Here is a 13775-nt window from a genome sequence, read left to right as displayed (position 1 = left end):
ATCACCATAATTGGTTTTTCCATTAACTGCGAGAAGGACTTATCGCTTACATGATTAATGATCTCTTTTTCTCTTCATCAAACACTTAAGCAAGTTTTTCTCTCTTTCTCACTTTGACACTCTTTTTACACAAGACACAATAACTCTGATACTAATTTGTTAAATATACGACACACACCTCTCAGTATGCAATTATTATGTGTAATTTACTGTGTATTTCCATTAATGAAATCGGCCTTTAAATAACTACAAATTATAATAGACTTGAGTACAAAATAATATTAATCGAGCTTAATAAAAATAGAACGAAAACAAAAACTGTGACAACTGAAATTGAAAACGGCAACAAAAAACAACTAAAATAAAACTCAAACAAAATTACTAATAAACTTCCCAAATTTAAGTTTATATCAACAATTGAAACCAAAAGAAAGAAATAACAAGTAGAAGTAGAAGAATAATTTTTACTTTGGAAATTAAAAAAATTGAAATGAGATAATGAAACTCTTGCCAACAAAACAAAATTAATGAAGGTTCAATCAATAATGCGGCATAACCATTCCGGAACGAGTTCGTATATTATCTCGAGAGCAAACTTGATTTTGAAAGCTTCACAAACAGACAAACCCTCCATTTTGTACTCAATATGATACCATGAACCTATTATTTTATACACTTAAGTACAACCTAAGTCACAATTTCTCCTGTTCATAACTGTCAAACCTTTGATCCTTCGAATTCAGAACACAGAACCAAACTATTCAACAACAAAAGAGAAATGGTAACTATCATAAAAAAAAGAAGCACATGAAAATTAGTGTAAGATTATGAACACAGGAGATCTTAGTTCATGAAGTAATTAATTCCTCTCCAAATGACAGTGATTAATTACAAAAGTATCTTCAGCCGAAGGAATGGCGGGGTGACGAGAAGAAGCGAAGAGGTGAAAGCATTCCCATGAAGCCTGGCGAAGCAAGACCATTGATCTTCTGGTGCTTAAGCATGTTGTAACCTTCATGTTCTGGTCGTTTCCCACCTCTCACTTGCTTACCGAAGGTTCCACACTTCACCATCTTCATCATCCACCACCTTTTCTTCGCCGGGCGTTGATCACTCGAGTTCATCTTATGCTGCATGAACTCCATCACCACGTGCAGGCCCTGCTCCACCACCTCCACCGACGGACAAACCAGAGGGTTCCCTTCAACACTTAGCTTCTTCAGGTTCTTGAGGCACCCAATGGATTCAGGCAAGGTCTTGATGTTGTTGTAGCTGACATCAAGTTCAACCAGGGACAAGAGGAGCCCTATGGAATAAGGGAGGGTTTCCAAGTACTGGAAGTTCTGGCTCACATTCAGTGTCTCGAGGTTGATGAGGTTCTCGAGGTCCTCCGGAAGTGCCCTTAGGCAGTTCAACCGTGCATCCAGAACCTTCAATGATGTTAGGTGTGAGGTCGAGCTAGGAAGAAAAACCAGCTTGTTCGAGTTCACCGAGAGCTTCTTCAGGTTTATCAGCTCAAACCCTATTGTGTCTGGTAACTTGCTCAGCTTGTTGAAGTTCGCATTCAGTTCTTCCAATGCTCTGATGAACCACCATGAACAATGATAATATGAACTAGTTGAAGATTAATGAAAGATCGTGCAGAATCATGTATGATTTCCCTCCTTTTCAATTCTTCAATAATTAATGTTATTTTCTTTCTTGCACTCTTCTGATCAAGTGATAATTTTGATTTGCAAGGAATTACAATATTGAATTTGTGATGTAAACTAGAAAAGCTTAATAATGCATGGCATGTTGAATTAGGATGGAAAATGATTGAAGGATTAGAATAATTAAATGGAGATTGTTGTTGTGGTTAAACATAGTCCACGTTTGACTTGGAATATTATAGATTTATTATTTATTGGTTTGACAGTGCAGAAGGTCAAGGTTGATCATCAATTATAATTGGCCAAGAGTGTAGTCATATATTCAAACACAACATTTATAAATTAATTGATTCCTTGCCTCAATCAGTTTCAATCAAATTAACGTAGAGCCATATTTCAAATTTGTATTAATTTCAAGTGCACCTACTTTGATTTTGATGTACATAACAACAATCACGGAGAATCATATATAAAAAAATGAAGTGTCTGTTTTTTCAAATTGTAATCCCTGATTTGTGACGGCAACTCAGTTTTCCAAATTGTTTAACTCATTTTTCTTCAAAAGAAAAGTATATGGGTTGCTATCATCAGTTACATAATTTGCTTTACAGAAAATTCAATACTTACAAAAATCTATTATTAAGCTTTCCAATATGAACATGGTGAAGGTTTTTGCAGACTTTCGTACACAGGATTTGATGCCGCCGAAAGAAAAATAGACAACGGAAACGTTTTGTCCACAATTTTTTTTTGCCATGATAATGCAGACCAGAGGAAGAAACTATTGTATATTTATAATTCAGGTAAAAAATGTCGTTTTATAAAATATTTCTAAATAATTTCTAAGTTATTCTTTTTTATTTATTTATGTAAAATTTCATAATTTTCAATCTGAATTGACTCTTCCCTTGTCTTATATCTCCAAATTCCTAAAAAATACGTAGGAGTGTGAAACTATAATTTCTCTTTCACATAAGGTTGACAAATAAAAGTGTATTAATTCTACCATTTCCACCACAATTTGATTTACTCTTTCAATGAAAAAATTCCTTAATTTAGTATGGGACAAGTGATTTAAATGGAGCAGATACACATAATTAATGAGATACTTTAACAGATTTAGTTTTAGCTAAATAGAAAACTTCATATCCATATATATGGAGATTTCCCAGAACTAGACGATTTAATTACAACATAAATATATAGTGGAAAGAGAAGTGGTAAAAAAAAAAAAGAAGAAAAAAAACTAACCTGCAATTCTCAATGGTTTTGGGGAGGAATTCGATGAAGTTGCCAGAGACATTTAAAACCTTAAGCTTAGAGAGACAACCAATGGAATTAGGAAGAGACTTAAGCTGGTTGGACCGAACATCCAACACCTCCATGTTTAGCAGTCTCGCAGTTAAGGATTCAGGAATCTCCTGTTACAACAAAAAAAGAACACGATTTCATTTCTCCTTCTTTATTCTGTACTGAACCAGCCATTAATGTTCATTATGCCCTTCAAAACTCATTTTTATGATAAGGAAAAAGGAAAAAGGAAAAAGACAGAAGATAAGTGAGTTATATATATATATATATATATATATATATATATATATATATATATATATATATATATATATATTTGGATGCACATGCACTTATCCATGTTTTTGAACTCACTTAGTTATCTTCTTTCTTTTCAGTGCAAGTTGATTGATATAATAATATTATATCAATTATCATACAATTATTTCTGTGTGTGAACTAAAATTAATCAGAAACGAGTCTCTGAGGAAAATTATACACCTTATGAACAGACAGAACATCATATTTTGCAAACTGTTTGGATTTCAGAAGAAATATTAGTTGGAAGGTATGAAAAGGTATACCTGGAGATTGTTGTTAGATAAGTCCAACTTGGAAATGGTGGCCAAATCAAGAGAAGGTTTTGGAAGAGAGTCCAAAGACATGCCACTCAAATCCATGACCTGAAGCCTCTCTTTCTCCAAGCCTTTGTTTCTCTCCCTCTTCCTCGTCACAGGTTGATGATTATGAAGCTGTTGCAGATGGTACATGTTCATGGCTGAGTTTGAAGAGATTGGAAAGGTTGAGAGAGAAGAGGGTTATTATATATAGAGAAAGCTGAAATGAAATGGAAGATTGATGAGATTAAGAAGGAAAAGACGTACGGAATAGGATGAGACGTTGATTGAAGAGTGACGTGGAATGGAAGTACAAGAGCCGTAGGGTCAAATCTTGCTAACAAACCCACGTTCTCAACTTCATTACCATTTAATTTACCACCATCTCTTTTTTTCCATTTTAGATTCACATATTTTAATCTTCTTAATTATTCCAAATATTTATTTAATTACAATAAAAAAATCATCATATATTTATACAGATATTGATTTTAATATATCAAACATTCTATACCACTTGTTTCTCTATCATCTTATAATATAGTTCATTCATTTTTTTTCTCTAAACGTCACCCTTCTTCTGATATTCCTCAATTAGTTTGCTGAACTGTAAGTCTCTAACCTGATTTATATATTTAATCATTATTTATTACGAAGTTTAGTTCTATAAAATGAATATTTATACTGGGAAATAGATTGATGACTAAAATATTAATAAGGTTAATAGAAATAAAACTCTCCTTCAAAATAGCAATTAATTTCAAATTAAAAGAACATGGGACCACATAAAAAATTCAAGCATATCTCTTTTGCAAATTAGTTGTAAAATTAAATAAAAACTTATTGGTGTGAAATATCTTTATTAAACAACATGTTTTTTTTTTCTTTAACAACATTTAAATCTCGGACTTTCCTTGAAGGAGGTTGAATCCTTTACTACTATGTTCACAAACTTGATTTTGTTTATTTATATGTAATTTTATTTTATTTTTTTGCAGCTGATCAATATATTGATTATAATTATTTGCTAAATACCACATGAATGTTTCACGCGAGGTTCTCAATTCCAATAATTAACAAGTGTTGTCGCATATAATATATTTATAAAAAAAAATATTTTAACAATATTATTACAATCTATTTCCTTACATTGCTATAATTTAAGATTCTGAATTCACAATTTATCGAGGATAGTTTAGTCTATCACGCACATTAATTGGTGGTAGTTTTTCTAATTAGGTTGTTTTATGAAGTGACTATCTTATTTTAGAAAGTAAAGAAAATAATTTTAATAATTGATGACAAAATTATTTTTGATATTTTTGTATATATGAATAATAAATCGAAGATCCGTTGAAATATCAATGCTATTTTTTTTATTAATGACTGGTATTGTTTTATTTTTACTACCTTTTTTGGATTAGCCTAATATATTTATGAAAGATAAATATTTGTTCAAGAAGATAGAGACATGGTTGAATGAATCTTGTTGTAAGAAAGTAAAATAATATTTGAATTAATTTATTCAACCTTTAAACATCATATCAAATTTTAATTAGGTTGAGTTAGCGTGATTCGATCATTTTTTCATCAAAATAAACTTAAAAATTTATTCCGTTGAATTCAAATAAGCATGTAAAAAGTTTAAATGAAAAATAACTACACATATACAATTTATCCTAAATGCTTTATGGAATTAAATGATTTGAAATTATTCATCACAAAGCATGTAAGTTATAAAATATATAATTCTACAACTTCAATTGTTTATAAAATTAAATAAAAGTATCACTAATTACATGGATTTTTTTTATACTTGACTTGGCACACCATATAAAATTACCTTTGAACAGGGGTTGCAGTGGTCTAAAAAACAAGTAGACCTGTGTGTAATTAAGAAAGGTATCGTTTGAAAAATAACAATAAACAATGTCTGCGTACCCATAAAAATAAGAAATAATTCTTTTAAACTTATTCAATAAAAATAAATTGATTATTTGTATTTGTTATATAAACATACTTGGCAATAGCAAAAAAAAGAAAGTATACAACTATAGATGTATCATTTTATAAGGATTGACTTACAAATTGAATTTATCATTTATATTTCTTAATTAATTATACACAACTTGTTACATAAAAATTAATAAATGTCTAACTTCAAAATTGATTATTTTGCATGAATACTTACATAAAAAGAAATCACTGAAATATCTCTATTAACTTTTTTTACTATATTATTTTATTTTGATGAATTAAAATTTAATTAATACATTATAATTTTTAAATATAATATATTATACTGTTAGGTAGGTAAAATATATATCCATTACTTTTGTCCTTATTATTATTATTCAACCTTTTTCCTTTTTTTATTTTCAATTTATTTAATTTTTAAAATAATACTTATTCCTTCCGTATGGATTTACTGTTAATAAAAAAAACTAATTTTTGTAGACTAAAGGTGGGAATTCTGATTATATATAACTAAAAATATTATATATAAAGTTGAAAAAGGTTCTTGTTATCTGTCTTCGTGCCGCGAATCTTGGACTTCTTGTGATTTTTTGTTGAGTTTACACAAATAATAATGCATTAATTTCATTATATTCATTCATTCTCAGCACAACATCATAGACATTTTGATGCACACACCATAAGTCACTTAACTTTGTATAATTTTTTCAACTCTTATAATTATTTGAATTGTTTTTATGTTCCATTTATATTGTTATTAGACCAAATCAAACCTAGTTGGTAATTTCATACATCAAATTAAGATTATCATTGAATTTAGTTGCAAGGTCAGCCACTCCAAGATAAATGTGCTACAACTCATGCATAACATTCCAAAATATATATCATGTTACGAAGATAGTGATGTTTTCGTTTCGTACAAGTAACATGTGTCTTCGAAATTACATGGAATATATTAATATATATTATATGAAATGATGATATCTTACTACTTCATTTTGTCAAATTAAGTTTGATTTTAAATAATTTAAAAAAAAATAGTATTATAGTATATAAATTGTAATTTTTATCTTAATAGAAATTTATTTTGTAAAGTTCAATATAATTGGTTAAGAAATGTATTTTAAGTTTGACTCAATTTTATAAAATTTGTTTGTAAGTTAGGTTTGTATTCATTTACCTATTGTAATTTTATTTTATTTCTAAATGATACGAGATTTCCAACACAATTTTATTTATTATTCTTTAGTTGTTTCACTCAATCACAATTATCCAATTATAGTAAAAGTTACAGATGTAGAAAGAGATTGCTAAGACAAGTCAGATGACCGACCATATAGGAACAACAACTAAAAGTTAATTCATCATGAAAACAATTAATCTTAACTAGATACCATGTTAAAATAATAAACTTTAAATTTAATTCAACTTTATCTATAATATAGTGTAAATTTGTAAATGATATGAAATATCTAATAGAATTAAAATTCACTCTCTAATAATATGGTTTTAAGTTAAGTATTTAGATTGGAAATTTTAAAATAATTCAAAAAAAAAATTATTTTATCATGTTTCTTTCGTTTACTTTAAGAAGAACATGCATGTTTATATTATGTAAGGCATCGTGAGCTTAGAAAATGTTAAATTCCGGATAAATATTGGTTTCGGTATAAATATAAGAGTTATAAGATTTAATGAGTTTAATTATGATCATAAACTTAGCGGTCTCATAAGAATTCTTTTTGTCTAACTTTTATTCAAAAGTTGATTTTATCTTAACAAAATGATCAAGTTGAAGCTTTAGGGTGATACCTACATATTATTCAACGGTAGCGTGTAAAAACCCAACGTTAGAAAAAGAAGAAAATTCAACTCTTCTTAAAGAAAGTGTTAGATCTAAATTTTTGTTTGGAAATACTATTAAATGCTAAGTGATGACCTTTTTTTTTTTTTGCACCTCCTTAAAGCTCATTTAAACGACTTTTTCTGACCTAATGGTATAGAGTTAGGAAATATTAGAGTAAAATATATTTGCAAAAGGAAGAAAATTTTCTCAATGTAAATGTTTTAAAATTAATTTTAGGTATTTGAAAAAAATAAAAATTTCAACACTTTCATCTTTTAGGTAAGAAAATAGTTATTTGTATCTTTTTAAACGTGACAAGTTGTAACTAAATTAATGTTTCACTAAAAATATTGGGTTGATATTTTAGAATATCAAAGTCTCTTAACCGTTTCTAACCAACATCAAATTAGTTTACAGTTATTCTTCATCTCAAAGTTGTAAATACTACCTTCTATTTAATGTGAATTTTTTCCATCAAAATAACATGGTTAATGTGCGTGTCCAAAACACGCTATATTTATATAACGTTAATTTTTTCCTTATTTAATTATTAAATACTATGAATGGTTATGGTCTATATTGAGAAATAATGAAAAAAAATTAAAAATCATTAATATAATAAAGGTTGCATCGGTAATATTAAAAATCACTAATTAACTATTTTTTATATATGTGATCATGTTATAAATATAAATATATATATATATATATATATATATATATATATATATATAATATTTAACGTAAACATGGCAACATGCATGGGTTTTAAACGTTGATGTAAACATACTATTTTTACTTATGTACTTTAATTTTGAATTAGATATAATATAATTCGTACGATTTAAACTAATAGTTGAAAGGGGAGAAAAATAATTCAATCATGGAATATACAGAGTTGAAAAAATGGAATAAAAAAATAATAGAAGAAAAGAAACAAATATATATATATATATATATATATATATATATATATATATATATATATATATATATATATATATATAAGAACTCAAATTTAAATAGAATTGATTTGTATTGTAATGAATATTTTAAAAATTGCAAATTGACAAATTTTTAACAAGTTAATTAGTAGTGTATTTTTTATATTTTTTTTTATACAATCGTTGCATGAGATTTAAAACCATTGACTTCGCGCGAACTATGTAATCAAGTGGCTTTAATAACTCCAAAGGAGAATGATAGAATTGTTTTACGCTTAACTCTAAAAAATTATTTTTTTAATTAGTGATAGTGTTATTTTGTGTATTATAATAACCTAAATAATTTATAAAACATAAACATGACGTATAAACACACACACACACACATATATATATATATATATATATATATATATATATATATATATATGTATATATATATATATATATATATACATATATATATATATATATATATATATATATTAAAAGGATGAAATTAAAATTCTCTTTAACATGAGTTCTTTTCTTTTGATTATGAGCTTAATTTCCTTATCACGGTTTTTTTAATCAGCTTTCCATATCACGGTAAACTGTCTACAACTTCATATTAAGAGATAGCTTTATAAATAAATTTATACATCATAAATTACGTCCATTTATTTAATAAATTATATAAAAAAACAAATATTTTTTATTAAAAACATTAGAGAATCAACCAAAGTACTATCAATACTCAATAATTTTTAGAATATCATATTTAGTTCCAGTCTAAGATTAAAATATATTATATTTTTAAATGTATAGTTATTGAATCGTGTCATAATTTTGTTTGAAACTAGAGTTTTAATATAATGGATTAACTTCTTATATATCAATAAAGTCTAAGTGAGTTCATCCTTAAAAATGAGATATGATCTTCTATACATAGACTTTTCACCATTTGATTCATTGATCATTTATATGATTTAGGTCATTAGTAAGATCATGAATATTTCATACATGTATTTTAGGATGTTGGTACATTATTGAGACACAATAAACCAAATATCTAATACACCATTACAAGTATCAAAGGCAAATTTTTTCATACAAGTATAAAAAGAATTTTAGAAGTTAATTCACTATTATATATAAAGGAAATGATCTTAATTACACAATATATAATTTCCATTGAAAACCTAAAATTACAATTTATTAAAACTAATTTCCTCTACATTGGTTTTTCTTCCACTATTTAGGTTTTGCACAAGATTTTATCTCTACATAGAGTTATTGGTAAGTTCATATTTTGAAAATTGTTATAAGTACTCTTATTTGAAGATATTTTTTATTTATAAAATTATTTAAAAAAGTCATTACGAATCCTTAACTAATTAACCATTGTAAGATAAAGAGAAGTGATTCATTCTTAATGTTGCTTCAATTTTGCTAGACGTAAGGATTGTATTAAATATACAACATTGAATGCATGCCTTTATTTGAAGGAACATTTTGATAATCAATATAATATGGCAAAGTCAAATTACTTTTATCTCAACAAAAGTAAATGTTAGGAGTACATGAGGCCAATGACCTATGAAATGAGAAAATGACAAATTAGTCCTTTTGACAAAGTTATTCGAATGAAACAACTTTGACATGTTCTTAAAAAAAACCCTTTTGATATTGGTATTGTCACATCCAGATGATAATGAAGTGATAGAAAATTATGTATAAACATCGTAAAAACAATGATATGTTAAGAATATCTAAGTTTTTTAAACACATATTTTATGGTCTATATCTTAAACAAAATCATACCAATAACACGGACATGTACTTAAGATACTTTTTGTTTGTTATAAAACGTTTGCATCAGATGTCGTCAAATGATAAATTGTATCTATATATAATGATTTAATATTGAAACAAATTTATGCTTTAATATTTTGTTATAAACACTTAATCAAAATAACTTGAGATTTGTTAATATTTTATCTAATAATAACAGAGAAAAGAGAAACATAATCTGATTACTATATCATTATTATTGGTCAATTTTAAAAGAAAAAAAAACAAAAATAAATGGACATTTGAATTTGACACCACAAACAAGCTCTATTTTCTTAGATAATATATTGCTGAAGCAAAAAGACATCACTCAATTAACATTTCTTTACATACTATTACTTATTGAGCTTAATTTTATTTGAATTTAAACATGAGATCTTATCTATGGTTGGAGTTATACTGTTTTGTATAGAGATCATTGTATGAATTCAGCATTTAAATTTGATGAATTTTTATATCTTTTTTATATTTAAATTCACTGTATTCAATAGTCCTATTTTTGAGACATAAATAAATGATGGTACAAGTTTAAGAGATGTATTATAAATCTTGTGTACTAGTTTTTTTAAAATATTTTCAATTACTTATTTATATAAGATTATTTTGGTTTTGTAAACTCGTCTATTTTTATAATCTTTGTATATGAATATGTAAATGGATTCCTATAATGTTTATATATATACATATATTGTTTAAATAGCTTATACAAAGAGGGGTGGTTGCACTTGATAATTTATGTCATCATACATAAAAATTTCTTTAATTCTCTTCTTTTATCTTTTATATATAAATAGTTTAATGTTTTATTTCTATATGTATTTATTTATATTTTTTAATAATGACTATAATTTGTTTATGTATTGTGAACTATAATATTTATCATAAATTTAATATATTTTGTTATGGTTTGTATTTTTTTATTTTATTTTGTTTAAACAATTTTTTATGTGATAGTAAATGATTGATGAATTTTAGAATATCAACATAGATTTGAAAAATTATAATGATATATCTAAGATAACTTTATTTAGAATTCTCTTACATATGAAAAAATAGTTTATAGAAAAGGAATGCAAGTGTTTAAAAATAGAGCAATATACATTTTATTTTGGGTGTAGATAATATATATGAAGATAATATATCTTGGTACATGCATTAGAGTCTAAGTAAGTAGCTGGATTTGTTTAAAAAAAAATTGTTTTAGAGAATCTTCTTTCGTGGTGCAGGCAGTGATAATTTATATTATACACAAAAACAATTCCACAAATTGTAATAATTTTTTGTTTTGTGTGGTCATCCATTGTTTCTTCATCTTAATTCTTGCAAACCCTTCTCATTAATCTCAATATAAAATTTTACAACTTATCTTTTCTTTGACTTCACTTTTCTCTCTCTTTTTTTTTAATGTACTCTGACTCTGCCATAGTTTCGTAATTTTATTCAAAATAAAGCAGCCAATATTTTTTATAATTTCTTTCACCAAATGATAAAATCCCGTTTAAAAAATGTGAAATGCAAACCCCTTTTCCGTACGAACAAATTCAACAAACGACACTTTACTTTCGGTCAACGGTGGTACACGGTACGTTTGGAAACAGACATTGTCCGTTTCAGAATTTTAAAAATCAACTCCCATAAATATATATTATCTAAACCAGCTCTTTAGATGTATTTATGAGTTGTTGTTTTTATTAAATTCAAATATATTTAGTTTTGTTTGGAAAAATTTAATAAAGAAATACAATAAAATAGTACTTGTAATTTTATCTTTTTAAAAAATAAAATATTTTATTCGTACTCTTTTTTATTATATATGTTTTATTTATTTACCCAAACATTAAATATATTTGTACACATTTTATTTTTGTAAATTAAACCCGCTTTACTATATCTGCTTTAAAAAAAGTCCGTCGAAAAAAGTTGGAAACACCACTAGGTACACTGAATAGTTGTAAACGTTGACCGTTTAGTATATAATTATAATAACTTAGAAAGGTTACTAGAAAAAGTTCGAATAGTATTTTATTAACTGAAAAGATATTTTGAGTACGTTCTTACGGAAGTTGAACTAAAAAGTAATATATTAAAATAAATCTTACCTTTCATATTAATTCGTTTTATAAATGATGATTTAATTTACCCATAATTAACTTTAACTTATCATGTTAAGTCAAGGAGAGAAAAAGGTAACAAGTGAAATGTAAATATAAATTTTATTACGAAATATTAATCTTTAGTTTTTAACTTTTTTTAAAATTTCATAAAGAGGCAACCTACACTTTCCACCATGATCAGAATAATTATTTAGAAAAAAATAAGTATTGTACTTACTGGCCTAATTTTTGCCCCCACAAATGGGTTTTATCGATCAATTCCAAATAAAAAAAAATAAAAATAAAAATGTGGTAGATTTAAACATAGAGGTAACTAATGTATTTTAATGATATAATTAAGATAAAAGTCTTTCAAAAATTTAAATATTTTTAATTGAATCTTTATTAATTTTGTTTGGTGTATTGAGTAATTAAAATTTTATGTTTTAATTGAGTTTCTATTATTTATTTTTTTATTTAATTGAGTTTCTATTGAGTTTATTTGGTATATTAAGTATTTAAAAATTTAATAATTTTTTAATTAAATTCCTATCATTTAATCTTTTAGTGCTTCTTCACCATGCTGCATGTTTGCACCAGAACCACCGCACTTCATCCCACTTGCAATAGGAAAATGATACTTGAGCAACCATTTTTGACAACATTTAGACACGCGCACACGTGTCAAAATCTGAGTGGTCCAGTTGGAAAAATTAAATGAAAATGGACCACTCAGATTTTGACACGTGTGCGCGTGTCTAAATGTTGTCAAAAATGGTTGTTCAAGTGTCATTTTCCCTTGCAATAACACCACATTTGGGATTCAACTTCAGTTATCGTAAACCGCCACCATTGTCCATAGTAAAATCAATTCTGTTTGAATATTGTGTTATTTAGACAACATGGTTTTTTTTTATCTGATTTGTTCAGTTTTTTATTTATGCTTTGATTAGTTTACACGTAATTTAGTCTTTGACAATTTTGATACACTTAAGTAAGCGTTGATATTTAAATTGAATTTTGGTATTTATTATGTTAGATAATCTGTTGCTATTTATTTGTAATTACATGTTCACATACACATGATCATATAATTTTTTAAAAATATCATTGATTGCTTCAAAGCAAACAATGTAATATGTTCAGCAAACATTTATTTGATTTGAAGAGACATATAATGCATTGATTTTTATCATAACCGATATAATATATTTTTTATATCAAACTATCAATTTATCATCTCAGTGGTATCTACTTGATAAATATCATCCACTTAAAGTATTATTTTTTATAATAGATATAAAATAATAAATTATTATTAAAAACATGTTAAATAACAAGAATGGTATAATAACGGTAAGAGGACAATCACTTCATCCATGCTAGAACATTTTGTCATCTAATATATCTTTAACAATAATAAAAAAAATTGTATCATTTTATATTAATTACAATATCATTTTAGTATCAATTATAAAATTTCTTATTTATTAACATGTAAAAACAAATAAATAAGGCAATAG

At 26.0% G+C, this 13775-nt stretch overlaps 1 protein-coding gene across 1 annotated transcript; it reads right to left on the bottom strand.

Moving 5' to 3' along the window:
• Positions 1-616: 616 nt before the first annotated feature.
• Positions 617-3769, bottom strand: LOC148203253 (plant intracellular Ras-group-related LRR protein 6-like). The gene is made up of 3 exons (XM_088106356.1): positions 3527-3769; positions 2904-3073; positions 617-1581 (listed from the first exon to the last, which is right to left on the bottom strand). The coding sequence occupies exons 1-3, from the start codon at positions 3716-3718 to the stop codon at positions 903-905; spliced, it is 1041 nt and encodes a 346-aa protein (XP_087962482.1). The 5' UTR covers positions 3719-3769; the 3' UTR covers positions 617-902.
• Positions 3770-13775: the final 10006 nt, after the last annotated feature.

This window comes from Vigna umbellata, chromosome 2, assembly GCF_029865625.1.
Source record: "Vigna umbellata cultivar VRB3 chromosome 2, Vumbellata_1.0, whole genome shotgun sequence".
In the NCBI taxonomy this organism is placed as follows: domain Eukaryota; kingdom Viridiplantae; phylum Streptophyta; class Magnoliopsida; order Fabales; family Fabaceae; genus Vigna; species Vigna umbellata.
This window is presented reverse-complemented; position numbering and strand designations above follow the sequence as displayed.